The sequence below is a fragment of the Thermobia domestica genome, chromosome 3 (genome assembly GCF_964235325.1).
Source record: "Thermobia domestica chromosome 3, izTheDome1.hap1.1, whole genome shotgun sequence".
In the NCBI taxonomy this organism is placed as follows: Eukaryota; Metazoa; Arthropoda; class Insecta; order Zygentoma; family Lepismatidae; genus Thermobia; species Thermobia domestica.
This window is the reverse complement of record NC_137456.1, coordinates 70,352,143-70,379,402: the sequence shown is the minus strand read 5'-3', so window position 1 is coordinate 70,379,402 and position 27,260 is coordinate 70,352,143. Positions and strand designations below refer to the sequence as shown.

At 37.3% G+C, this 27,260-nt stretch overlaps 1 protein-coding gene across 1 annotated transcript in view; it reads left to right on the top strand.

Annotated features, from left to right (window-relative positions):
- Window positions 1-27,043, top strand: part of LOC145680489 (uncharacterized) — a 92,878-nt gene extending 65,835 nt beyond the window's left edge. Inside the window, exon 4 of the mRNA XM_081751070.1 lies at window positions 26,029-27,043. Coding sequence (XP_081607196.1) covers window positions 26,029-26,668 — 640 coding nt within the window. The 3' untranslated portion in view covers window positions 26,669-27,043. The remainder of the gene's footprint in view (window positions 1-26,028) is intronic.
- Window positions 27,044-27,260: the final 217 nt, after the last annotated feature.

The following is a 27,260-nucleotide window of genomic DNA, read 5'->3' as shown; positions in this document are numbered from 1 at the left end:
ATTGCTCTTAATGAGTTGGGTCTGTAAGTTTTCTGAACACATGTTGAAGTAGCGTCTGATGAAATATTTAAGAATCAAACCTGTCGGGTAGATTTCAGTGTGGCTTTCGTTCTTACCCTTTCACTTCAAACAATCTTGTTCATCTCGAAAACAAATTCAAGAACTCTTCCATCATGAACACCCTGTTGCTATATTTTTTGACTTAGAGAAAGCTTATTACACAACTTGGCCCCTACGCAATTTTAAAAGAGCTATATGACTGCAATCTTTATATCCACATGGCGAAATTCCTGAAGAACTTCCTGGACGAACGTTATTTTAAAGTGCATATGGATTCTACTCTCCCAGATCTGCTGAAAACGATGTCGCAAGGCTGTTATTTTCAATATATTACTATTTGATGTCGGTGTCAACAGTGTTCTGTCGCAGTTCCAAGCTCCTTTGTGTGGTATGCTCTACGGTGACTGTCTTCTTACATATTGCCGCTCCAGATACCTTGCTGTATTATTTGACAGTTCAAATTTGCATTAGATCGTTTCGATCGTTGGTTGAACGAGACAGATTTTCAGTTTTTTTTCTTTTTCTTTTTTTTTTTTTTTTAAACCAAACCTCAGTGTTTACACATGTGTTGCCAACAAATTTACTTTGTTGGTTCGGACTTGTATATTGATGATACTCGCCATTCTTTTGTTAACAATCCGATTTCTAAGCTTTATATCTTCGATCGCCCCTTAGCATGAGCACCATACATTCTCAATCTTAACTACTCTTGTGTCCGAGCTCTGAATTTGCTTCTCACTTCGAGTGCTAATTGTACTGTTCTATTGCTATTATCGCTTACCTGTCCGCTCTTTTCTCTTTGTTTAAACAATTTAACTTTCTGCACTAGTCCTGTTGCTAGCCTTTATGCAGAAGCAAACAAACTACCTTACACTATCATCATGGGAGAGTTGACAGAAATTATATAGTACATGTCCGATATATTTTTACCACCCATGTAGCTTTCGATTGCATGATAGTCAAATTTGGGTCATTCCATACGAATTCACCAGATGCATGTTGCTTCATAGTCACAGATTTGGCTGATTTTTTTTTTTTTTTTGTACTGAAAGGTAGTGTGGTCTAAGTAACAGAAATGCAATATGAGAATTTTTTAATAGATACTGCGGAAAATACAGGGTGTTCAAAAAGTGACGAATTTCTCCAAATTGGCCGTTTCTGAAAAACACCCTACGACAGAAAAAGAGCCATATCTCAACAACTATTTGACCAATTGTAATGATTTTGGTCTTGTTTGAAAATGGAAGGTCTGTACAAACCGAAGATGTCATTTTTACATGCGTAACTCCAAAAATCTCAGAAAAATCTTGTGAACTAGACAAAAAATACTAACCAAAATAACACCCGAAATGACAATTTTTTAAACGGTGAATCCCAGGAGATAAAACAAAATAATTTGGTACATCACCTTACCAATACATACACAATAACATAAATAAAAATTAAAAAGGTATTATTTCTGACAATGAAATTATCACAATTTTATTGTACCATTACCTGGTTGCTGTCTGACGCTTTAGAAGAGTCCATATTTCTGCAAACACAACACATATGTCACAAATTGAACAGTTCTATTTGGTCTAGGAATTAATTCGTGCGGGTGGACAAGAGATGGCGCAACGAACGGAGCGTCCCACAGTTCCGTGTATCCACACATGTGTTGCAAACCCCTGTCATCGCGTATCGTTCGTAGTATAGGGCAGTGGATTAAAGCGTCAACAACACCAGTTTGTAGTTAAGTGAACATGGCGCAATTTGTGCCTGATAAAGTGTTTTTGCGGGGTGTCCTGCTGCATTACTTTAACATGCAGAAAAGTGCGACTGAAAGTCATCGTATTTTGGTGGAAGTGTATGGTGACCATGCTCTAGCTGAGCGAACGTGTCAGAAGTGGTTTGCACGGTTTAGAAGTGGTGATTTCGGCTTGGCAGACCAAGAGCGAGCTGGACAGCCAAAAAAATTTCAAGACGAAGAATTGACAGCATTGCTCGAGCAGGATTCGTGTCAAACGCAGGAACAACTTGCAGCAGCATTAGGCGTTGATCAAACAACAGTCTCCAAACGCTTGAAAGCCATGGGAATGATTCAAAAGATGTCACATTGGGTTCCACATGAATTGAAAGACAGAGACGTTGAAAGACGAAAAACCATTTGCGAATTGCTGCTTCAACGACAGAGCAGAAAGGGGTTTCTGCATCGAATTATTACGGGTGATGAGAAGTGGATCCATTACGAGAACCCTAAACGAAAAAAGGCCTGGGTGAAACCAGGTGAACCAGGTCCATCACAACCAAAACGAGATATTCACTGTGCAAAGGTTATGCTGTGCATATGGTGGGATATGAAAGGTGTGGTGTACTATGAGCTGCTGCAACCGGGTGAAACTATGAATGGAGAACGTTATCGACGACAATTAATGCGTTGGAAGCAAGCTCTGGCCAGAACACGACCAGAATGGGAGAACAGACATGATAAACTTATTGTTCAACATGATAAAGCTCGCCCACATGTCGCAAAACCGGTCAAAACCTATTTAGAAAATGTCGGATGGGAAGTTTTACCCCACCCGCCGTATTCACCAGACGTTGCTCCTTCGGACTACTACTTGTTCGATTGCATGAACAACGATTTGATTGGACAGCGGTTTATTTCTTCAGAAGATATCGAAACATGGGTCTCTGACTGGATCGCTTCCAAGGATGAGGACTTCTTTCGCCACGGAATCCGTACATTGCCTGACAGATGGGCGAAAGTGGTGGCTAGCGATGGACAATATTTTTCTTAAGGTATTTATGTATTTTGTGTTTGTACTACAGCTTCAATGTGTGCGTACCAACCGCACGAATTAATTCCTAGACCAAATAGCACACCAGAAGATATGTGGAAGTACGTCACTACTGTGTAAGAATTAACACTCACATAATAGAAGGCAAAATGCTCCAATTATACATCGTTATGAACAAGGATATAACATAATAATCACAGTATGTCCAAAAAAGACAATGGTATGAAGGTACAGCATGTAGAAGCTCCCACCGAGAAATACTTACAAATACTGCTTCTGGAAGAGGGAAACGATATTGGCAGTATCTTCTGCACTGATGTAATATGTTCGTCCTGTTGATGTGATGGGAACATTGATGATCTTCAAGACATGGCCTGTGAGGATCTAGCATGTCAGGAGTTGAGGGCCAGGTGTAAGACATAGATGGACCATTAGGATGCATGAACTGTACTTTTACATCACCATTTTCTTGTGAAACATCAATGATCTTTCCCAACCACCATTTTCCACAATAAACACAAGCTACGTACTGCTCTACTTGTAACTCAGTAACTTGTGACTGTACATGCTCCCTTTTACCCAAGTGTACATTGTGTGAATGAAGAGAACCAGAAACTGTGCACTTGAATTGTTAGTGAATTCGGTATGGGGATGAAACTATGATAGTGCCTGATACCACAAATTGGCTGTGTATTAGTGTACCTTTTCTCCAGAGCAATGGAAGAAGCAGATATTTCTGATGATGAAACATACAATATTTTTATGCCAGTGATATTCTTGTCTGCATAATTGAAGAGATCTTCAGGAGTTAATATCATATTATCTCTTGGGCGTTTAAGACTGTTGTGAGTAGCCATTCGTTTCACAGTGGCACCGATACCATCACATGCCGTTTTTCCATGGCTTGTGCCAAAGAAATGCCACTCCGCCATTGTGCCATGATCTTCCAGATGGTAGCACAAATTTGTGAGGTTTTTGTAATTTTTATACTGTGCTGCTGAGCCGTCACTGAAATACAAAATATGGGCCACTTCCGGAACAACTTTTCTAATATGAGCAACAATGTGTTTCTGAAATGACCAAAATGTATTTGTATCATGCTGCAAGCAGTCACTTATTACGCACATACAGAGGTGACAGACAGACCCAGAAGCATCTCTGTAATAGACCAGAAACGGATGAACCGTAGCTTGACAAGTACTCCAATGAAAACTGAATGGAATTCTGAATTACAACGGAATAATTTTCAGAGAAATCAGCAATAATGATAACTGTTTCTTGTGTTATGTTTTCCCTTGATATTTGCAAAAAAGTGCTCTGACATTTAGAAATGAAGTGATGAGCTGTAAGTTTTGAAAGATTGGTAACCAGTTTGTCAATAAAGTCATCCCATGGCTGTTCTATGCATGCAATAGTTGATCTGTCCATTTCTTCCCACTGGTAGTACTTTATAGTATCTACAAGGTTAAACATTTCGGATGGCAGCAGTTCCGACTTGACAAACTCTTCTGATGGACAGTTTTTGCAGCGATGAATCATGCATTCTTCATTCTCTAATGTACAAACCAATTTTTGAAGCATACCCTTATAATCTTGTATGTGTATGGCTTGTAGCATCAGCTTGACATTTTGATGATATTTACATACACAAACAGAATGTATTCCACGGCTTACAGTGGTCACACACTCCTTGGGACGTAACTGGCAAAATTTAGAAAATCCATTTTTTTTTCTGTTGGATGCTTTTCCTTAAAATATGTAAAGATTTCCTTCAAGTTGAACAATAACAGCCTCTTCTGTTTCAATTCCCTCCCATTCTCAGTCGGCACAGACACACAATCCTTTTTACCAGCACAAACTCGACTTATATCATCATGTAGATAAAATTCTTGAACACATTTTTTAGTATCATTGCTTACACTTGCACCTTTTCTTTTGCCAGGTTTGGATAGAATACCTTCTGTGTTTCTGATCGTACGTGCTTGTCTAACCATGTATTCAGTTGTTTCAAAATATTCCATAGTATGTGGTATAGTCCATGAGTTAGGAACTAGAGTCAGTATTTGCACCTTATCCGGGATGGTAGATACAGCAAATTTTCTCCTGAGTCCCTCCATCAATGTGTCACAGTCTGAACATGTGGTAGTGCACGGCGTTGGAAAACTGTGTAACTCATGAGGAGGAACATGTAATAGATCTGCTGCTGTTTGAACACATTTTGTACTACCACACATCTAACAGTTTCTTTTTCATGTATGGTGTACGCCTTTTTCTGGATAGTTTCTTAACTTTGAGAAGTGAACACCCAACAGCAGTGAGGGAGGTGTTCAGTCCCTCCAAAGACGTACTTGGTTCAGAAAACTATATCTTCAGACTGTGAAGCATATGTATCTTGTTGCTCCGTTTTACCTGCAGTAAAAATATTTTGGTAGCATGTAATGCACACTTTCTGTCCTGGTGCAATGTTCAGATTTGTAAGATTGACTTCACACAACATTTTCAGTGTTATAGTTTTAAGAGATTTCTTTCGTGGTTTATGAGAATGCAAATTCAGAGGGTCACAGCATCTTCTTTGGTTATGTTCATATCTTGTGAGATATTCTATCTTGTGACGCTCACAAATATGTAGTGAAGCAAAGTCACCTGTTTCATTCTGGACAAGTCTTGCTCTTAATTTAAGAAGTTCTTGGTTTTCTGCACTTAAACTAGACACAGAGTACAATGGCTGTATCTCCACATGCTCACCACTACAAAGGAAACAAGTCTCCATTTTTACCCACTCAGACAATGTCAACACTCACTATACTGTACAAGTTTGGAGTTGTTTCCCATGTAGCTAAGTAGTTTTGTTAATTACCCACAGATGGCAGAACTAAACAATGTACATTCTTCACATATTCAATAGACGGCTCTGATTCATCCAAACCTGGGAAAAGAAAAGAAGCAAGTGTACGCCAAGATACTATAAGATGTATATATTTTATATATTTTATATATCCTTTATATATTTTAAGGAGAAACATTCACTAGAACATTATTGGATTTCCTAACTTTTGCCAGTTACGTTTCAAAGATTGTGTGGCCCTACATATAATCACAATGTCACGTTGATGCTGCAAACAATTCACATAAAGATTATAAGGATATGCTCCAAAAATTAATTAAAGGGAAACGAAAGAGTACATGTCTTTGTGAAAATACAGACTCTTCTAAAGCGTCAGACAGCAACCAGGTAAGGGTACAATAAAATTGTGATAATTTCATTGTCAGAAATAATACCTTTTTAATTTTTATTTATGTTATTGTGTATGTGTTGGTAAGGTGATGTACCAAATTATTTTGTTTTATCTCCTGGGATACACCGTTTAAAAAATTGTCATTTCGGGTGTTATTTTGGATAGTGTTTTTTGTATATTTCGCAAGATTTTTCTGAGATTTTTGGAGTTACGCATGTAAAAATGACATTTTCGGTTTGTACAAACTTTCCACTTTCAAACAAGACCAAAATCATTACAATTGGTCAAATAGTTGTTGAGATATGGCTCTTTTTCTGTCGTAGGGTTTTTTTCAGAAACGGCATATTTGGAGAAATTCGTCACTTTTTGAACACCCTGTATTTTCCGCAGTATCTATTAAAAAACTCTCATATTGCATTTCTATTACCTAGACCACACTACCTTTCAGTACAAAAAAAAAAAAAAAAAAAAAAAACAGCCAAATCTGTGACTATGAAGCAACAAATGTTCCTTCAATCTGGTGAATTCATATGGAATGACCCATTTACGATCGGTATGCAACATGTCTTGGACTACACGCTCATGGTACATTCGTGCTTAAGAGAATCTCAACACGGGCAAATCTGTCTTCTCTTTGTTTACTACAAGTTTGTGTTCTCTCACTAGGCCTATTCACTTCGCGAAAGCTCAACCTTGGACTATCGTCACACACCAAACAGTACACAAGTTCCCAGAAATTCCAGCAAAAGTTCGAGGCATAGATAGAACAATGCCCCAATTTTATTTTGTATACGAACGATTTAAAAAGTGATAATTCTGATGGCTGTGCCTTCGTCATGGAGGAGAACAGTTCGAAGTTTCTGCATGCCTGTGCTTAGTATTCACTGCCGAACTAAAAGCAGTTAAACTTGACCTCGTGATGCGCTTCAGCTTTTGCTTCGTCTTACGTTTGTCTGCATTGACCCGCAAAACGTTATTAAGGTCCTGCAAAATGGGTAGTAAACACACTCTCGTGCTAAACTGGTGAGATGTCTTCAGATACAGCAACAGGGCTGTGTCGTCGTCTGCTAGGTGTCGGGAGATTCGACATTTAGGGAGATGAGCATGTCGACATAGTAACCAAGAACACCATATTGGCAAGTGTTGCACTGAAACATACTCTTCCGTGATCCGAACTCAGTAGCTGTTTCCTGTAGTAGATGCTCTGTCAATGCAGTGGATTGGACCAGGCCAATTAAAGTAAGCTCCGCTCAGTAAAACCTATTATGGGCAATTGACAGACGTCGTCGCGTGTTAATCGCTGAGATAAAGTGCTTCTGATGTGCTTACGTATTGGATATTGATTTCACACGTTCCTATTTAGTGTATGGTGGTAATCGTCCGTATTGTGAAGAATGCGTTGCCTAAGTATTCTGCACACTCGTGTAGAATGTTCGGAATACTCAGACTTGAGAGAAGGTTAGTACTGCATAATAATATTAATAAGATTTTGGTGGATAATCGTGCTTTTTGTGGCCGTATTGTGCTTCATTTGGTTTTTGGTGCACTGGATGCCTTGCATCGTTGGAATACAGACCCATCGGAAGTTTACAGTCCAGAGAGTCCAGTGGCTGTCTTCTTGAACCCATTGAAGACGTGCAGCTTTAAGACCGTAGTAAAAAGTGGTCTCTTGCATGATACTTGTCTTCAAATGCCAATTACATGAAGTTAGCTTCACAATGTTCTTTCGGAAAATGTTCAGATGAACCTGAATTCAAAGACCTCAGGAATTTCTATTTTGTTTAAAACGGGTTTCCTTGACCAGTCTTGAAACTCGTTGGCGGTTCCTTGAGTTTAGGATCTTTTTTGTGACCACAGTTCTCAAGCCATTTTGAGTGCACGCCCACGTTAGACAATATTTAGTTGTCATTATGTAGATAACGTTATATATATATATATATATATATATATATATATATAATGGGTAGACAATGAATTAGGAACTTTTTACTCCGATTTCATTTCACGAACTTCCAGCATCATTACACACGCCTGAGGCATCTGATCATGTAGAAATGAATCTGAAGCATATCTTGATTTGAACGTGAAGGGAATCTAGTTATTTTCTACCAGAGAGATTTGAGGTTTGACGTTTTCCTCAGCAGATGATAAAAGTGCTAAGAGTTTTAGATTATTAGTTTTGTTTCTTTTAGTTTGTATTCAATATTGAAAAGCAAATTGCTTTTATGAACATTATTGAATGCTTTTGATGTGCCTATGTTACTTAAAGTGAGTTCATGATTGATTTAGAGCGATATATATGAGAAAAAGGAATCAAAAACAATGAGTGAAAGAAAAAACGACTCGGAATAGGAAATAGCAATAGAATGGAATGTTTCTTCCTAAAATGTAGGAAAAATACAAAAGAATGGACATGGACGAACTAATATCCCAATAAAGCATCACAACTGCAAAGAACTGAAGAATACCACATTAAGGCAAGAAAAAAATGCTTCAGAATATTGCATTAAATAATTGAAAGATTACTGTTAATATCATCAGATATTTGTCGGGTGAGGTAGGATGTAAAATAAACACAACAGTTCGGAGACTACTAAATGACTTCGGCTTGTGATATTGTTGTTTAATAAAATATTGAACGTAACACGAACTGTAAAGAAAAAACTTTGTCTTGGGGAATGATTCATAATGCTTGGATTGTAAAAGATTAGTCAAAGGTAAGTTACTTATTTTGTTTCTCCATGAATGAATGAGACAATGGATTTTATTAAAACCCACTATCACTCTTTATTTTATGTTTTATCAGAAGCATAATAAATGACCGAGTTTCTTCCTTCTAATGCTTTCTTGTTCGTTTGTCTCCCAAATGAATTGTTGGTGAAAGTAACGGAAGATGGGAAACAATATATCTCACGACACTGGAGAGCAATTATTTTCGGAGTTAATCCAAGAAACTGTTAAATATCTTGGCAAAGACTGTATGTAGTATGATATCACTCAAAGCCACATGGTCACTGTATTTTGTTGAGGACACCATGAGGAAAGAACAATGTCAACATGGACAATTGACTTAATTCCTCAGATAAGGAATGGTATTCAGATTTTTTAAAATGCAGGTGGGCCACCTCGCCATACTTTCAAATTTATTATGAATCACCTGAAGAAACAAGGAATCAAAGTATAGGATTGGCCATGGAACAATCCAAACCTTAATTCAGAGAATGTGACATAGGTTGAAGAACAATATCAGCAGTCCATGTAGCAGTAATATTTTCGACCTAAAATGCCTACATTAAGTACGGTAATACGACGAGACTATTCCAGAAATAGTGGCATGGAGTATCAAAAGGTGTCAAGATATTCTTTCAGGTTCTTTTAAGGCAAAATATAGTGTAACAAAATTTCAATCATGCCATGTGATGCAAAAATAAGTATGCTGGATACAAACGTTAGAAATGTGTGATGGTAACAGTGTAAATACTAAGAACAAACTCAAACTTATAAATTACAATATTTGAAAATCTCAAATTTGTTGTCCATCCACTACTATATATATATATATATATATATATATATATATATATATATATATATATATATATATATATATATATACAGATGGTGATCAGAAAAATGGAAACACCTGAACGAAATTGCAACTTACCAGATTAATATGGTGTCGGGCCATCTTTCGCCTTCAGAACAGCCTTGATGCGACGTGGGATGGAGGCATAGAGGTCGTGAATGGTAGCAAGTGGAATTTTACACCATTCCTCGTGCAGGGCATCGGCCAGTTCTGTGAGAGAGGATGGAGGTGGAAATCGTCGCCGGAGTCGTGTTTCCAAGACTGACCACAGATGTTCAATTATGTTGAGATCTGGGGATTGGGCGGGCCAGGGGAGGTGTTGAACTTCATCCCGATGTTCCTTAAACCACGCTGCAACAACGCCAGCTGTGTGAATGGGTGCATTATCATCCTGGAAGATGGCGTCATTGTCCGGGAACAACATCCGGACCATATGATGCAAGTGGTCTCCTAAAATTGCGACATAATCGTTGGCAGTGATTCGTCCGCTAAGTGTGACCACAGGACCCAATTGAAACCATAATATGGCGACCACAGCATCGCCGAGCCGCCTCCATGTTTCACAGTTGGGCGGAGACACTGCAGATCATAAGCTTCTTTGGGCGTTCTCCACACATAAACACGGCCCGTGGTTGGGAATAGGGTGAAGGATGACTCATCTGACCATATCACACGTTTCCAGTCCTCAACGGTTCAAGTTGCATGGTCGCGGCACCATTTGCGGTGTGCGAAAGTGTTATGGTCCCTGATGAGCGGTTTCGCCCGTGCAACTCGACCCCGTAAGTTCATGTCATGTAATTCGCGGCGGACTGTGATTGTCGAAACAGGGTGGGGAAGGTGCTGATTGAGTTTCTCCGTCACTTGCTTTGTAGTGGTACGACGGTTCTGCGTGACAATGCGTTTTAATACCCGGCGTGACCTGTCACTCATGATTTTCTTCCGCCCACTGTTCCGCTTCCCCGATGTGGTTTTCCCGTGTGTTGTGTAGGCCGTCATGACCTTCGACACTGTCTCACGGGACACACCTAACACAGTAGCCACTGCCGTCACACTCACTGCACATAACCGCGCACCAACAATTTGCCCTCTTTGAAAATCTGAGAGGTCTCCCATTTTACACTACCTCCGTCTACTGCAGCCACTGGACACTGCTGTTGCACTGCGCCTGATGTAGTATGGAGACCGACCTAACACACCATCACCAGCGGTCCGGCGCTGCGGACGTCAAGACACCACTGCCAACCCATACATCTGACGTGTTGCCAACTACAGGTGTTTCCATTTTTCTGATCACCATCTGTATATATATATATATATATATATATATATATATATATATATAGTTCAGGTGATAATCAGCCACAATGTGATTATTGTAATGATTAAGACTAAATGGTGCTTTGTTTTAATTTAATACAAACCTATTTTAAACCATGTTGCTACCCAGTAATGCTCCTTCACCTTCTGTATATATTTCGTCAAAACATATTCATATTGAGCAGTGTAGTATCATCTGGATATAGAATTGATATAGTATTGATATTTAGAGGTAAATCATTTATCATTGTTTAAAAAAATAAAAGACCCAAAACAGAATCGTGTGGTACCCTAAATTTTATTTGCAGAATATTTGAATGTATATTGTTAACACTAACGATCCGTTTACACTCTTTTGAATAGGATTTTATTAAGTTCAAACTTCTGCTATGGAAACCGTAATAAGCTAGTTTGTCGGATAAGATTACACGATCTACACAATCAACTGCTTTCCGTAAATCAAGAATGCGCTAGAGCAAAACCCTTATTTTCAAACACTTCATATATCTTATTCGTTAGCGACTATACTGCACGGATAGTGGAGTTCCAGAGCTTAAGTCCAAATTGAGCCCGCAGCAAAAGACCTGCAACATGAGCATGTAAGTTTATTCTGAAACTACGCCTAATAGAGCAGGGAATCAACATAACGTCTAAGTGGCACGAATCACGCCAGCATAAACCTAGGCGTTCTCCCCTGCACACTTATTTTGGAGCGAAAGACTTCGTCGTTTCATAATAAACTTGCATACTAATGTTGCAGGTTTTCTGCTGCGGACTGTACAGTCCGCGGCATAAAATTTGTTACAAAAATTCTAAGTCCAAATGAATAACAAACTCTTGCCCAGTTTTCTTATGCATTCCCGCAATACATGTATCAATCGATTAGTTGCTTCTAGTATTTATTCCAACCATTGGCGTCTCTGGCATGTAAAATTTGGGGGGGACATCAAAGGAAATGATCTAACTGCTAGTATCTCAGCGGAATTTTAGATTATGTTACTTCAAAATATTGGGGGGGGGACGCGTCCCCCCGTCCCCCCCCGCCAGAGACGCCCATGATTCCAACTCCTCCCCGTCCTCCACCTCTCCTTGTCTAAAGCATTGTGTGTGACGTAGTACACTCTTTCCATTCAGCCGAAAAAGAAACAGGAATCAAGTTTACAACGTTATAGCTTTAAAACAGTCTTTTCCATTCGTTTGTTCTGAAATACTTTTAAGAGCCTAAATTAAAGAAAAGTCACACAATCTTCCCAGAGCTTCATAAATATCTTTAGTTTCATTCTTTTCTTTCTTTAAAGAGTGCAAGCTAGTAAGATGCTCCCTAAGAAATCTATGGAAATTGCCAAGAGCTCTAAAATATCTACGGACAGCAACGAGTTTTATTCAATGATTCATTTAATTTCTTTTCAGTAAGTGCAAGCAAATGTTTCACGGGCGTCATTTGGGCAGGACAGGAGGGTGTAATTCCCCCTCTCTTGAGCTTCATAAATACGTATTTTTTGATCAAATGTATAGTAATACACTAATAAAAAGTGAAAATCTTATGTCGCCAGAGAATCTCTTCCTCCCCCCCCCCCCCGAATAAAGTCTAAAAGACACTGGTTTTAACAACAAACCTATAGAGCTACGATAGCACATTGCTAAAGAGCTTACATTTGGTTTCAAGAGTCGAAGGTTTGATCTCAAGCCATATGACTTCCTGGGTGACATTGAGAGAGAGAGAGAGAGAGAGAGAGATTCAAGTATGGACAAAGAGAGGGATGATTTGTATACACAGATTTAGAATTGGGGAAAAAATGATCGGACAGCATTCGTATTATGACGAAAATTCTGATTTTGTGAAAGATAAGAAGGGAAGTTTTCGAACTGCGAGGATCACATTAGGCAGTTGTCGAATTAATGTGGAGAACTCTTTTTAGAGCATCAGACGATTACGAAAGGAGAGAAAGATCTTCAGAACTGAGGAATTAAGATGTTAAAAAATCTGATTTCGGCGACGAGTTTCGAACCACGAACCTTGTGGTCATCGAACCATGACTTTATCCATTCTGCTACGGAGGATTCTATTACTGGTTCACATACGTTTCCCTTAGCTGCGTTGAAAGCTACCTTAAGGGGATATTCCAAAAGTTGACTCGATGGATGCGCCGTTCAGTTAGGACGTAAACCTCTTGTAACTTAGTTACAATGTGCAAAATGAACTTCCTCTTCTTCAGGACACTTTTTAAAGCTTTAAAATTTGTTACTATTGTTTTAATTAAGTTACATTTGATAGAACCATCTGATAAAGTAGTGCCAAGCCCTGTGCGTCATTGTCTGTTAGGTGAATGGTTAATGTAAGTTACTTTTACGTGGATGGTCCAAGCTTCCAATCAAGACCATTCTTATTGATTATTTTATTTGAGCTACGCTCATACTGTATATTCCACAAGTTCAATTTTGAAGTAATGTAGTCACAGCTAGTTTAATTCGAAATAATTTTCCAATATTATATTTGTTACTAAATTTACATGGCACTCCTCACTTGTTTGTAGGCCTGCATAAGTGCAAAATTGTTTTAAAAGTATATTTTACTTTCAAGTATTATTGATTTTTTAAAAATTGTCCTTCAACTTTATTTTATAATTATTTTCTATTTCTTAATTATAACATATTATCTATTTATATTGTATTCTATGTTACACGTTTATTATTTACATTTTATGTCTTACCTTTGAAGATGAGCTTTTGACAATTCAGAGCAGCAGGGACATACACAGGATGCAGGCCTTGGCAATCCAGAGCTTTTGCCCCCACGAAATCACTACTTTTTTTGGTATATATATATATATATATATATATATATATATATATATATATATATATATATATATATATATATATATATCTAATTTTATAGATGATGATAGCAGGGGCGGATCCAGGGGAGTGTGTTTGGGGTGATCGCATCCCCCAGAATAGGGAACTTTTTATACTTTTTATTTTAAAAATAAAACATATCCTAAGTATTTTTCATCTTTGTATTATAAACTTAAATTAAAACCTAAAGTAGATAGGCCTTACTTTCTTAAGAAAGTTAATTCTGCAAAAGAGCTACCTCTCCTTTTCTAAATTTGTTTTTTCTTTTCTTTTCTTTCTTTCTTTCTTTCTTTTTTTTCTTTCTTTTTTTTGCAATCCGCTCTTACCTTGATTTGACTTCGAACGACCGCCCCTCCCAAACAATCATCCTGGATCCGCCCCTGGATGATAGCCATTTTAGTAAAATATGCCCTCAATCGCTGAAATAAATTTCTGTCTATGGCCCTGCAAAACAGTGACGATTTTAGGGAGTGATCAGTTAGTAATGCCTCCCTGGAGCAACGACACTTCCCCAGAAGTCATATCTCCGATAATTCAGAATGTGATTTGTGCATTATCACTTTTCACTCTCAGTGTCTTGAAACGCACCAAAAAGGAACTGTTCTGAAGTATTTACTGGTTCTCCCTATGACCCCATTTCAATATGGCCAACCTTGGACATATACACATCTGAAATATCACCTTTTATGTCAGTGATCCCGAAAACTATCCATTCGACACAAATATAGGATATTTTCGATTCTTTATTCCTGTCACCCTCCCATTGTCAACTCGAAGCCAACCAAGGCTTATTTTGGACTTACGCAGCATCCACAATGTCACTTTTCATCTTTGCATATGAATTCGACACTAATTTCTTTCGTATTTGACTTCTTTTACATGTCACGTTCACCTCTTGGTAGGGATTTTTTCAGTATCTTGCCCCCACAATTATGGAGAAATTTCAACCAACTAAGTATAATTATAAATTATCATCTGTACGGGTGATCTTTTTCGCAGAGGAATTCGTTAACTACTGTTTCAATATCAATGTATTGGTGTTTTTTGCTGTCCATGCTGAAGATTACCAAAGGGCTAAACTTCATCTGGACTATTCTGCAATGAATATAGGTTTTAGTGGTTTAATTTACTAAATACTCGCTTAGATGTTGCTCTCGTCACAGAAAAAGTGATATACAGTTATAAAAGAAAAATGAAATGAAATATCTATTTTTTACGTCCCACGATTATGCCGACTATGCTAATGGGGAGAGTAATGGTGAGAAATAAATGAAATTGTTTAATGAAAAAAGTGGGAGGAAACGGGAGAAACCCGAGGACACTCATGCACACGGTGTTTGTCCATAATAAAGTTCATTCGGCGTGAGCTGGGATCGAACCAAGGACCCCATGCACCATAGGTAAAGTTATAAAAGAATAGGCGTCTAAACAAATACGGAACACTACTATCAATGCGAGTTATATAAGATTAGATTTTTAGTTATTTCATTCTAAGTTAAAATTTCAATCAATCTTGTTCTTCATTACTGTTCGAAAACTTAAAGTTGTTGCTGCAAGGACGTGATAAATCTTTTCAGTAGACTTCGCAGTCCCCTCCACAGCTTCTTTTTCATGTAAAGCTAAAGTAGTCTCATTTTAGACATTGAGGAAAAATAGTGGAATTACGAATTTTCAATGGGCCCCGTTTTACTCTGGGCTCCCTCAACGCACTGCCGTTAGTTACGTCACTGTTCAGGATGCATGATGCAGCTTCTGCTTTTAGGAATACTTTCTAAGGCAGTACGAGTTTTTTTTAACTGCTGTTTGAATTAAGTTGTATTTGCTAGAAGTGTCGGTTAAAGGAAACTAAAGATCCTACACTCAAACACAAATAATCTCTTTCGAAACTCTAATGGAAAACGAAACGAATCGTCCTAAACATGTTACGCTTTTGAAGAGAAAAAGAGCGAAGCAGTAGTTCCACATACGCTTAATGGTGTTTCTTGGATACAAATTTATAACTTACAAAAGTCATGTTCACGTCATGGTTTGATAGATGAAGGGTTAGTAAAAGGAATTCTTACGCTGGTGGTCGTGGGTTCGAATCTCTGCTCTTCTTGTTACTTTTTTCTCTTAGCTACACTTAGTTTGTGCATTCCAAACCTCGAAGTTTGGTTTGGATTATTTATGAAAGCAGGTAGAGAATTAATTGTAGTCGAAATTAGTTTCAAATATGAGATTATAATTACATATTTTGTCTTTAACTTATTACGCATCAATTTTTATATCAAATTTTCCAGTCTTTATTTAATGCATCTTCCGGTGTAATACAATGAACATTTGCAGAGCGATGTCAGTCGGACGAAAGTACTATATTCCATTGGTACTCTAATATACCTAGGTATTTGTTCATATATTTATAAATTGTTTACTAAGTAAAAACTAATGGCGGTCCACATTATGTGTCATATAATAGACCGTACGAAGGCGGACATAGCAGAAGGCGTACTGCAAATATCCCTGGTGATAAAAAGTAGGGGTCTTCTTCATTAGATTCGAACCACTGTTACAGGCGGTTTTGGTTTACATAGCAAGCATAATACCACTCGGCCACCAAGTCTCGCACGTTAGCCTCTTTATTAATGCAGAACATACTGAGACACTTACATTCACTGGTGTCGCGTAATGTATTTCATAACATTTTGTTAATAAGTGGGTCGAATTAGGTAGCCCCCGAGAGGGCTGATGGTGTTGTGGGCGAGCATTTATTAATAGTGTGTATAGTCCCCTTGGGACTCGATTATAGCTGCCATACGCCGTGGCATTGAATCCACCAGGCGAGAGATATAGCGTTGGGTGCAACAGATCGACCACGCATCTTCAACACGTTCCCAAAGATCATTAGATGTTCGTGGAGGATTGTTCGACCAGGTTTCCCGCAATGTTCTTGCAACAGAGGCCCACATATTTTCAATAGGGTTCAGATCTGCTCCATGAGGAACCCAGTCAACTGTTTCGACATCAGGTTGCCTCTGCAACCATGTCTGAACCACATTTGAATTATGTATCGAGCTATTTTCCTGTTGCAAATATAATATACCGTCACCTACATGAGCTTTTATTTCCGGAAGCGTTTCATCCAGATGTTCTACATACTTGTGGGCGTTTAGGCGACCAGGAATCCTGTAGATTCCTCCGAAATTTGCAGCCTTGCATATCCATGCCCAACAGTGGACAGTTACATGTCCCATTCGACCAGAACGGGAAACGTATTCAGAGGTATACCTTTTTCCAGGGGGGCGGTAAACACGCTTCGGCCCGAAGTGTGCACTGGAAAATATTTTTTCGTCTGTGAAAACGCCAGACGGTCAACCATGTGGTCTTCTGTTAGTCGCTCCTTAACAGCTGCCCTGTATGATCTCAAACCAAAGGATTTGAGTCTACGACGGACAGTCGTAACATCGTCTGGGAAATTGGTTTCCTCTCGTAACTGTCGGGCAGACATGAAAGGGTGCTCACGGCATTGGGCAATTAAACTCTGGTCTTCTTCGGCAGAGGAAACTCTTTGTCGCCCACTTCCTCTTTTACGTCTTACATCTCCTGTTTCCTCATATCTCCTCCACCACCTCCGTGCTGTAGCACGGTTAACGCCATATCTCGCGTCTGCCTCGCTATAGTTCATGCCTGCATGCTCAATTAAAGCAATCACGCTGCTTTTAACAGAAGCTTCGTAGTGAGCCATTTTCACACCAGAAGCAAAATGATAGCTTTGCTTAGGTGTTTGAACGGAACGTGCTTCATGTGACGTCACGTAACAAGGCGGAGTTTCCTCTCATTGCTGTAGACGATATCGTACGCCCTCTGCTGGGTGTTTCGTGACGGAAAAATTGCTTTTAAGCAGTTCATGGCGACCGCTTTGAAATCAAATGTAAAGTATGAGAATTAAATTTGTCATATCTGTAGTTTGGTGTAGAGACAAAACAAAATTGGAAACCAAAGGTTTAAGAACAACTCAGATTATTAATATAAAACAAGTCAAAGATTATTAACTTGTATTATCATACAAGAAATGCGAGAATTTTGAAACAAAGAAAAATAACTTAGAAATTTGCAACTGAAGACAAAAAAAAAAACTAACTTAAACACACTAAAGGGTATGAGTAGGGGGATTAATTGGGACGTCAGCAATGAGGCTATATGTCCCCGTCTCGATTAACGCGGGGGATGGATTTTACCGTTTCACTTTGACGGAATAACGTAGAGGATGGAGAGGAGGGGGAATATACATAACAGCTATAAATATAAAAATAAAAGTGACAATGTTCGGTGGTGAATAACTCTTGAACTACCCGATCGTTCTCAATCACATTTCGAACATAGATGAAATTCGAACCTGGGAAGCTTTTTGTTATTTCATATTGATATTAGAACTTGCGGAAGAGGAGGGGAGGGTAAATATATGAAAATGAATAAAACTTAATAACTCTTGAACAATCCGAATGATCCCAATCAATCAAACATTCAATATAGATAAGGTTCGGACCTGGGATGTTTTCATTTTTTGCCTTGATGGCACAATGTAGGGGAGGGGAAGGGGGACTGTAAAAAAATAAAAATAAAAATGCTGTCTTGGTGACTTCATCACGCTTAAACCACCGAACTGATCTTAATCAAATTATCAACATAGATGAGGTTCGGACCTGGGGTGGTTTTTATCATATCCCTTGATGGTAGAACGTAGGGTAGGGGGAGGGGAGGGGAGATATCTATAAAAATGAATAAAACTTAACAACTCTTGAACCACCTGACCGATCTCGATCTAATTTTCAACATAGACGACGTTCGGGCCTAGAAACTTGTTTTAATATTTTCACTTTGACGGTAGAACATAAGAGAGGATAAGAGAAGGGGAGATTAATATATAAAAATAAATAGAACAACTCTTGAACCATCCAACAGATTTAGATCAAATTTGCAACATACATGACATTCGGGCCTGGGATAATTTTTGTCATACCGTGCCCCCAACATGGAGAGGGAAGAGGGATACATAAAATCATCGAAAATGACCAATATCAAAGAGTGCTTTAGTAATAGTAAAACCATAACATATTACTATTTTTCTTTAATTTAGCCCAGCGAAATAGGGGTGCGACTTAGATTCGAGGACGTCTTAAGTTCGAGTAGTTATCGAGAAATAATTAAAGATATTAACGTGTTATTGAATTACTTTGATAATAATAATAATAATAATAATAATAATAATAATAATAATAATAATAATAATAATAATAATAATAATAATAATAGTTATTATTATTATTATTATTATTATTATTATTATTATTATTATTATTATTATTGAAGATTTCATCGTTCAAATATTGAAAGATCAAAATATTCAAATACCTTAAGACAATTAAACGTGTGTCATCGCCGACTAATGATCACCAAAACTTCTAAATTTAAACCAAATATTCATACATGGTTCCGACTTGAGAATCTCCAGATTATTAGCTAGCGCCTTGAGCACAGATCCACGCTCTATATGCGCTAAATGGTATGTTTTAGTATGTTTAAATTAGATTTCCGTGCCTCCAGTTACAAAATTCTAAGTTAGTATTTTTCGTTCTTTCAAAATTTCTTTCTATTTTTTTTTTAATCATGTAAGTCAATAATTTTTTGGCATAGTTTATATTAATAACGTGGTTGTTCTTAAACCTTTCGTTCGCTATTTGGTTTCTTCTCCACACCAAACTACAGATATGATACGTTTAATTCTCATACTTGTCATTTGGTTTCAAAGCAGTCACCATTATCTGGTAAAGCAATTTTGTTCGCCACGATTCATGAGTTTTGTAACAAAACACGTCAAGAAATGAGTTAAATGAAGGCTGCAAGAGTTTATATCAAAGTTGAGTATTGTGAGCTAGTGACAAGCATGTAATAACGTCTCGTATTTGAAAATAATGTTAGCTACTTTTAATTCACTAACTGGTATTAGATTTAATTCAAGCTTAAAGAATTGGAATGAACAAACTCAGTGTAGCTTAAAGAAAGAAACAAAACGTAAGAAGAACGGACGAGATTCGAACCCTGGACCACCAGTACAAAAATCTTGTTCACTAACCCCTCACCTAACAAGCCATCAACTTCTATAAGTTTTAAATTTGCAAGCAAATGATACCATTATACGTTTGTGCAATCAATGTTTTGCTGTTTTCCTCTTCAAGAACGTAACATGTTTACGACGATTCGTTTCGTTTTCCATTAGAGCTTCTAGAGAGATGATTTGTGTTTGAGTATAGGATCTTTTGTTTCCTTTAACCGACAGTTCTAGCAAATACAACTCAATTGAAACAGCTGTAAAAAAAAAAAAAAAAAAAGAAACTAGTACTGTCTTAGAAAGTATTCCTAAAAGGGAGAAACTCCATCGTGCACCCTGAACAGTGACGGGAGTGCGTTGAGCGAGGCCAACAGCAAAATGGGGTCCATTGAAGATTCGTAACTCCTCTTTGAAGGGTGTTAATTAATTTCACACTTTTTCCTCAATGTCTAAAATGTAACTACTTAGCCTTAGATGAAAAGGAAGTTGTGAAGGAGCTATAGACTGTGAAGTCTACCGAAAAGATTTATCGCGTCATTGCAGCAACTATTTCCAGCAAAAGGGAATAAGTACATGAGACCTAAGTTTTCAGAAACGCTAAAAAACCTTCCCGAGGCGTATTTGTATTTGTTTCAACAAGTGTATAACTGATTAATTGTAGCAAAAGAACTGACAAACTCTAAGACAAGAAGAAGAATCTTGTAGCACTGCAATTGGTGAGAAAAGCTTGATGTGGAAAAAATATTTTTATGTACTTATTCCCTTTTTCCAATCAGTGGTTCAATTATGAGCCTATATTTTTGAGGTGTTAAAAATAATAATAATAAGAAAACTTATTAACTGGTAGGTTACGCTGGACTCTTAATTGTGTATATGGAATAATGGAACGTGGGGTTATACAGAGGATTTTGGATTTCTGTTGGCGATCAATTAACCTTTACCCTAGTAGGGAATACTGGTTGGTCCGGATTTCGAACAGTAATGAAGATCAAGATTGATTGAAATTTCAACTTAGAATGAAATAACTAAAAATCTAATCTTATACAACTCTCATTGATAGTAGTGTTCCGTATTTGTTTAGACGCCTATTCTTTTATAACTTTACCTATGGTGCATGGAGTTGTTGGTTAGATCCCAGCTCGCGCTGAATGAACTTTATTATGGACAAACACCGTGTGCATGAGTTTTCTCGGGTTTCTCCAGTTTCCTCCCACTTTCTTCATTAAACGATTTCATTCGTTTCTCACCATCACTGTCTCCATTAGCGTAGTCGGCATAAAGTGGGACGTAAAACTTAAATATTTCATTTCGTTTTTCTTTTATAACTGTATCTCACTTTTTCTGTGACGAGAGCATCATCTAAGCGAGTATTCAGTGAATTGAACCACTTTATTCATAGCACAATAGTACAGAATGAAGTTTAGCTCTTTGACAATCTCCAGCATGCAGAGCAAAAAAGGCCAATACATTGATATTGAAACAGTAATTAACGAATTCCTCTGCGAAAAAGATCACCCGTACTGTTGTGTTTCAGATGATAATTTATAATTATACTTAGTTGGTTGAAATTTCTCCATAGTTGTGGGCGCGAGATACTGAAAAAATCCCTACCAAGAGGTGAACGTGAATTGTAAAAGAAGTCAAATACGAACGAAATTAGTGTCGAATTCATGTGCAAAGATGAAAAGTGACATTGTGGATGCTGCGTAAGTCCAAAATAAGCCTTGGTTGGCTTCGAGTTGACAATGGGAGGGTGACAGGAATAAAGAATCGAAAATATCCTATATTTGTGTCGAATGGATAGTTTTCGGGATCACTGATATAAAAGGTGATATTTCAGATGTGTATATGTCCAAGGTTGGCCATATTGAAATGGGGTCATAGGGAGAACCAGTAAATACTTCAGAACAGTACCTTTTTGGTGCGTTTCAAGACACTGAGAGTGAAAGTGATAATGCACAAATCACATTCTGAATTATCGGAAATATGACTTCTGGGGAAGTGTCGTTGCTCCAGGGAGGCATTACTAACTGATCACTCCCTAAAATCGTCACTGTTTTGCAGGGCCGTAGACAGAAATTTATTTCAGCGATGGAAAGCTTGATAGGAATTTATTTCTGCAATTGAGGGCATATTTTACTAAAATGGCTATCATCCAGGGGCGGATCCAGGATGATTGTTTGGGAGGGGCGGTCGTTCGAAGTCAAATCAAGGTAAGAGCGGATTGCAAAAAAAAAAAGAAAGAAAGAAAAGAAAAGAAAAAAAACCAAATTTAGAAAAGGAGAGGTAGCTCTTTTGCAGAATTAACTTTCTTAAGAAAGTAAGGCCTATCTACTTTAGGTTTTAATTTAAGTTTATAATACAAAGATGAAAAATACTTAGGATATGTTTTATTTTTAAAATAAAAAGTATAAAAAGTTCCCTATTCTGGGGGATGTGATCGCCCGAACGCACTCCCCTGAATCCGCCCTGCTATCATCATCTCTATAATTAGATATAATTTACAAAAAAAAAGTAGTGATTTGAGTGGGGGCAAAAGCTCTGGATTGCCAAGGCCTGCATCCTGTGTATGTCCCTGCTGCTCTGAATTGTCAAAAGCTCCTCTTCAAAGGTAAGACATAAAATATAAATAATAAACGTGTAACATAGAATACAATATAAATAGAAAATATGTTATAATTAAGAAATAGAAAATAATTATAAAATAAAGTTGAAGGACAATTAAAAAATACCATAAAACTTGAAAGTAAAATATACTTTTAACAATTTTGCATTTATGCAGGGCTAGAAACAGTGAGGAGTGCCATGTAAATTTAGTAACAAATATAATATTGGAAAATTATTTCGAATTAAACTAGCTGTGACTACATTACTTCAAAATTGAACTTGTGGAATATACAGTATGAGCGTAGCTCAAATAAAATAATCAATAAGAATGGTCTTGGTTGGAAGCTCGGACCATCCACGTAGGAGTAACTTACATTAACCATTCACCTAACAGACAATGACGCACAGGGCTTGGCACTACTTTATCAGATGGTTCTATCAAATGTAACTTAATTAAAACAATAGTAACCAATTTTAAAGCTTCAAAAAGTATCCTGAAGAAGAGGAAGTTCATTTTGCACATTGTAACTAAGTTACAAGAGGTTTACGTTCTATCTGAACGGCGCATCCACCGAGTCAACTTTTGGAATATCCCCTTAAGGTAGCTTTCAACGCAGCTAAGGGAAACGTATGTGAACCAGTAATAGAATCCTCCGTAGCAGAATGAATAAAGTCATGGTTCGATAACCACAAGGTTCGTGGTACGAAACCCGTCGCCGAAATCAGATTTTTTAAAATCTTAATTCCTCAGTTCTGAAGATCTTTCTCTCCTTTCGTAATTATCTGATGCTCTAAAAAGAGTTCTCCACATTAATTCGACAACTGCCTAATGTGATCCTCGCAGTTCGAAAACTTCCCTTCTTATCTTTCACAAAATCAGAATTTTCGTCATAATACGAATGCTGTCCGATCATTTTTTCCCCAATTCTAAATCTGTGTATACAAATCATCCCTCTCTATGTCCATACTTGAATCTCTCTCTCTCTCTCTCTCTCTCTCAATGTCACCCAGGAAGTCATATGGCTTGAGATCAAACCTTCGACTCTTGAAACCAAATGTAAGCTCTTTAGCAATGTGCTATCGTAGCTCTATAGGTTTGTTGTTACAACCAGTGTCTTTTAGACTTTATTCGGGGGGGGGGGGGAGGAAGAGATTCTCTGGCGACATAAGATTTTCACTTTTTATTAGTGTATTACTATACATTTGATCAAAAAATACGTATTTATGAAGCTCAAGAGAGGGGGAATTACACCCTCCTGTCCTGCCCAAGTGACGCCCGTGAAACATTTGCTTGCACTTACTGAAAAGAAATTAAATGAATCATTGAATAAAATTCGTTGCTGTCCGTAGATATTTTAGAGCTCTTGGCAATTTCCATAGATTTCTTAGGGAGCATCTTACTAGCTTGCACTCTTTAAAGAAAGAAAAGAATGAAACTAAAGATATTTATGAAGCTCTGGGAAGATTGTGTGACTTTCCTTTAATTTAGGCTCTTAAAAATATTTCAGAACAAACGAATGGAAAAGATTGTTTTAAAGCTATAACGTTGTAAACTTGATTCCTGTTTCTTTTTCAGCTGAATGGAAAGAGTGTACTACGTCACACACAATGCTTTAGACAAGGAGAGGTGGAGGACGGGGAGGAGTTGGAATAAATACTAGAGGCAACTAATCGATTGATACATGTATTGCGGGAATGCATAAGAAAACTGGGCAAGAGTTTGTTATTCATTTGGACTTAGAATTTTTGTAACAAATTTTATGCCGCGGACTGTATAACAATAATGTATAATTCTTATGTACTTTTAAGTATTGTTTGTATTTACAGGCAAAATGAGCTATTTAAAAAGGCACAAGCTGCCAAGAAGAAGAAGAAGAAATGATATAAAGAAATAATTTAAATATTTGGTATTATATTGAGATTTTGTGTTATCGTTGCTATGACGATTTATTTACTTGTTTTAATGTCGTTGCTATAGTAACTAGAAAGATATAGATGTAACGAGGAACCATCTTGTGTAATCTGTATGTACAATATTTTAAAGTATCGAACAAGATATACGTTGAAGAATAATAATATATATATGAAGTGCATTAATGTGTTGAATTATTCCAGATAATCTCGTATATTGCCTAAACATTTAGAGTTAGGGCATATGTAACATAGTTCACGACAGAATGAGCGTTACATATGTATGTATCTGGCCTCATGCAATATTTTCGATAATTTCGGAAAAAAATCGGGTAATAAGAGAGATTGGACGAAAACTAGATTAGCACGATCTCCGTTTTCGTGTATAATAATGACTAAAGCCGTAGTGAGGAATGTTCTCGTGCATGATACTTCATAGGAAACACCTTGGCATATTTCTTCCTCGTTGACAGCAACACAGTCGCATTACTAGGTGAAAGTCAGGTGGTGCGAGGGTGTTTTCTCTCGACGTTTCTCCCATTGTGCTCTTGTTTCAATGAAGGCACAACCAACCCCTGTTTCCATGTCAAATTTTGCAGATGACCCCCCGTTGGAGATATTCACGATACGCCACTGGTGTCGCTACTATTTTTATTTCATTCTACAGATACGATTTGGTAGTTCAATTGTTTGTTTGACGGCTCTATGTGCATTATTAGCTGAGATAAAGGCCTGCTACGGATAGTCAGATACAAGTCTGCAACAATGCCTCTAGCGGCTAAATGGGAAAGGATATGACAAAGTTTGTCCTCTAAAAGTTGCATGACATTTAATGTCCTTTCGAACGATTCCAACAGATACCACTTTCCATTGCAAATTTTGAAGTTGCCCCCCGTTGGAAGTATTCACGAGACGCCACTGGTCTCGTTACTATTTTTATTGCATTCTACACATACAATTTGGTAATGCATTTCTTTTTGTGTGTGTGTGTGTGTGTGTTAAGGCTCTACGTGCAGTATTAGCGCGATATAGGCCTGGTACGTTCTTATTGAATCACCCGGTATATATATTGCCCATGCAGTACAGATTCTCTTAAGACTATGAGGTTAGGAAGTACTGAAGCACCCGCCATATTTCCCTGATATGAATACCTGAGATTTTGCTTTATTCCCAAAAATGAATGGACCACTAGGGGGACAGCGTTTCCGTGAATTCCCATCATTATCTGTACCTTGGGGCGCTCTCTCCAAACCTTGTTACAAACGGAGCCTCTGAACGGTATCCAACGTCTGCCAGATATCTGAAAACGTATTCAACAGGCAGGCAAAGGCTACATCTAGGGAGTGTAATCATATTCATGTGATTAACACTTCTCATTTTCATTTCCCAGATATATTGTCACTTAAATCTAAATGGTCTTTGTATATGAAATGTACCGCCAGCTGTTTCTAATGATTAAAAGTAATGAGTTTTATTCGGTATTGTTTTTTAGTTGTTGTGGCTTATTACATTAAGAAAAATATTAAATACTACAGAACCTTGACTATTTCATTCTGATTTTCTTTCTTTTTCTTGAATTTCTAGGACTGAATTACCGAAAGAAGATCTACCACTTACCAAGAAAGAGGATTGCTGTACTGATTATATGGACGTGAAAGATGAAAACGTTGTGATACCACTTACCAAGAAAGAGGTTTGCTGTACTGATTATATGGACGTGAAAGATGAAAACGTTGTGATATTTTCTGATATAATGTCTGCTACGGATATTCCTCCAGTGATGACTGTATCACACTATGAAATAGTTCTTTCTGACGTATATGACGTTACATCAAATGCTAGAAACCAAGAAACAGAAGGAAGCAAAATTTATTATAATGGTTTGGACAAAATGGAACAATCTACGAACACGGACACAAATGTGGATAATACAATTAATAGTGATAATCATTTGAAGAGATATATTTGTAAGATTTGCTCACGAAGATTTCGCGTGAAGGGCTCTCTGACTGTCCATATGAGAATACACACAGGAGAAAGGCCATATGTGTGCAAAATATGCGCAAAATCTTTCCGACAAACTGAGCATCTGAGACGACATTACTTAATTCACACTTCAGAAAAGCCATTTTCTTGTAATAAATGCAACCAAAGATTTCGTTTAAAACATCACCTCAAGACACACAACGAAACAGTTCACTCAAAAGTTACACAATTGTCATAGATGAAACTGTCACCATTTTTGACAGAATTGGTTAGTTAAATTATCTAGAATATTTGCTGTGTGGATTCAATATTTATTCATAATATAGTTTAAGAAGTTTACCAAAGATCTATTTGGTCAAACATGATATGCTATCATAAACTAGATATTTCGTGTGAGATATAGCAGTAGTGATGTTATAATACATTCTTTCGTGCATATAAAATTTTTGTTCCTTGAATACAACACAAATCACGTGAGTTAGATCAAAAGATGGAATAGTAAAGCAATCGAACCATTCTTTATGTTAATTCAAAATTATTACACATTTTCAACATAGTAAGAATAAACAATACTAAGAAACCTTGATATGACCCAGTGAATATTTATCATGTAAATTGTACAGTTGTAAAAAAAAAAAAAAAAAAAAAAAAAAAAAAAAAAAAAAAGTTGAACTTTTAATATCCAGTGTTACAAATTATGCAGTGAATCCAAAACAAAATGTAGATTCAACTTTTTCTTTTTTTCGTGCAAACTGTATATACTAAGTCAATGGACTCACACATTCCGCACACTGAATACAGGAAAGTCCAGAGTTAGTCTACAGTTGGTT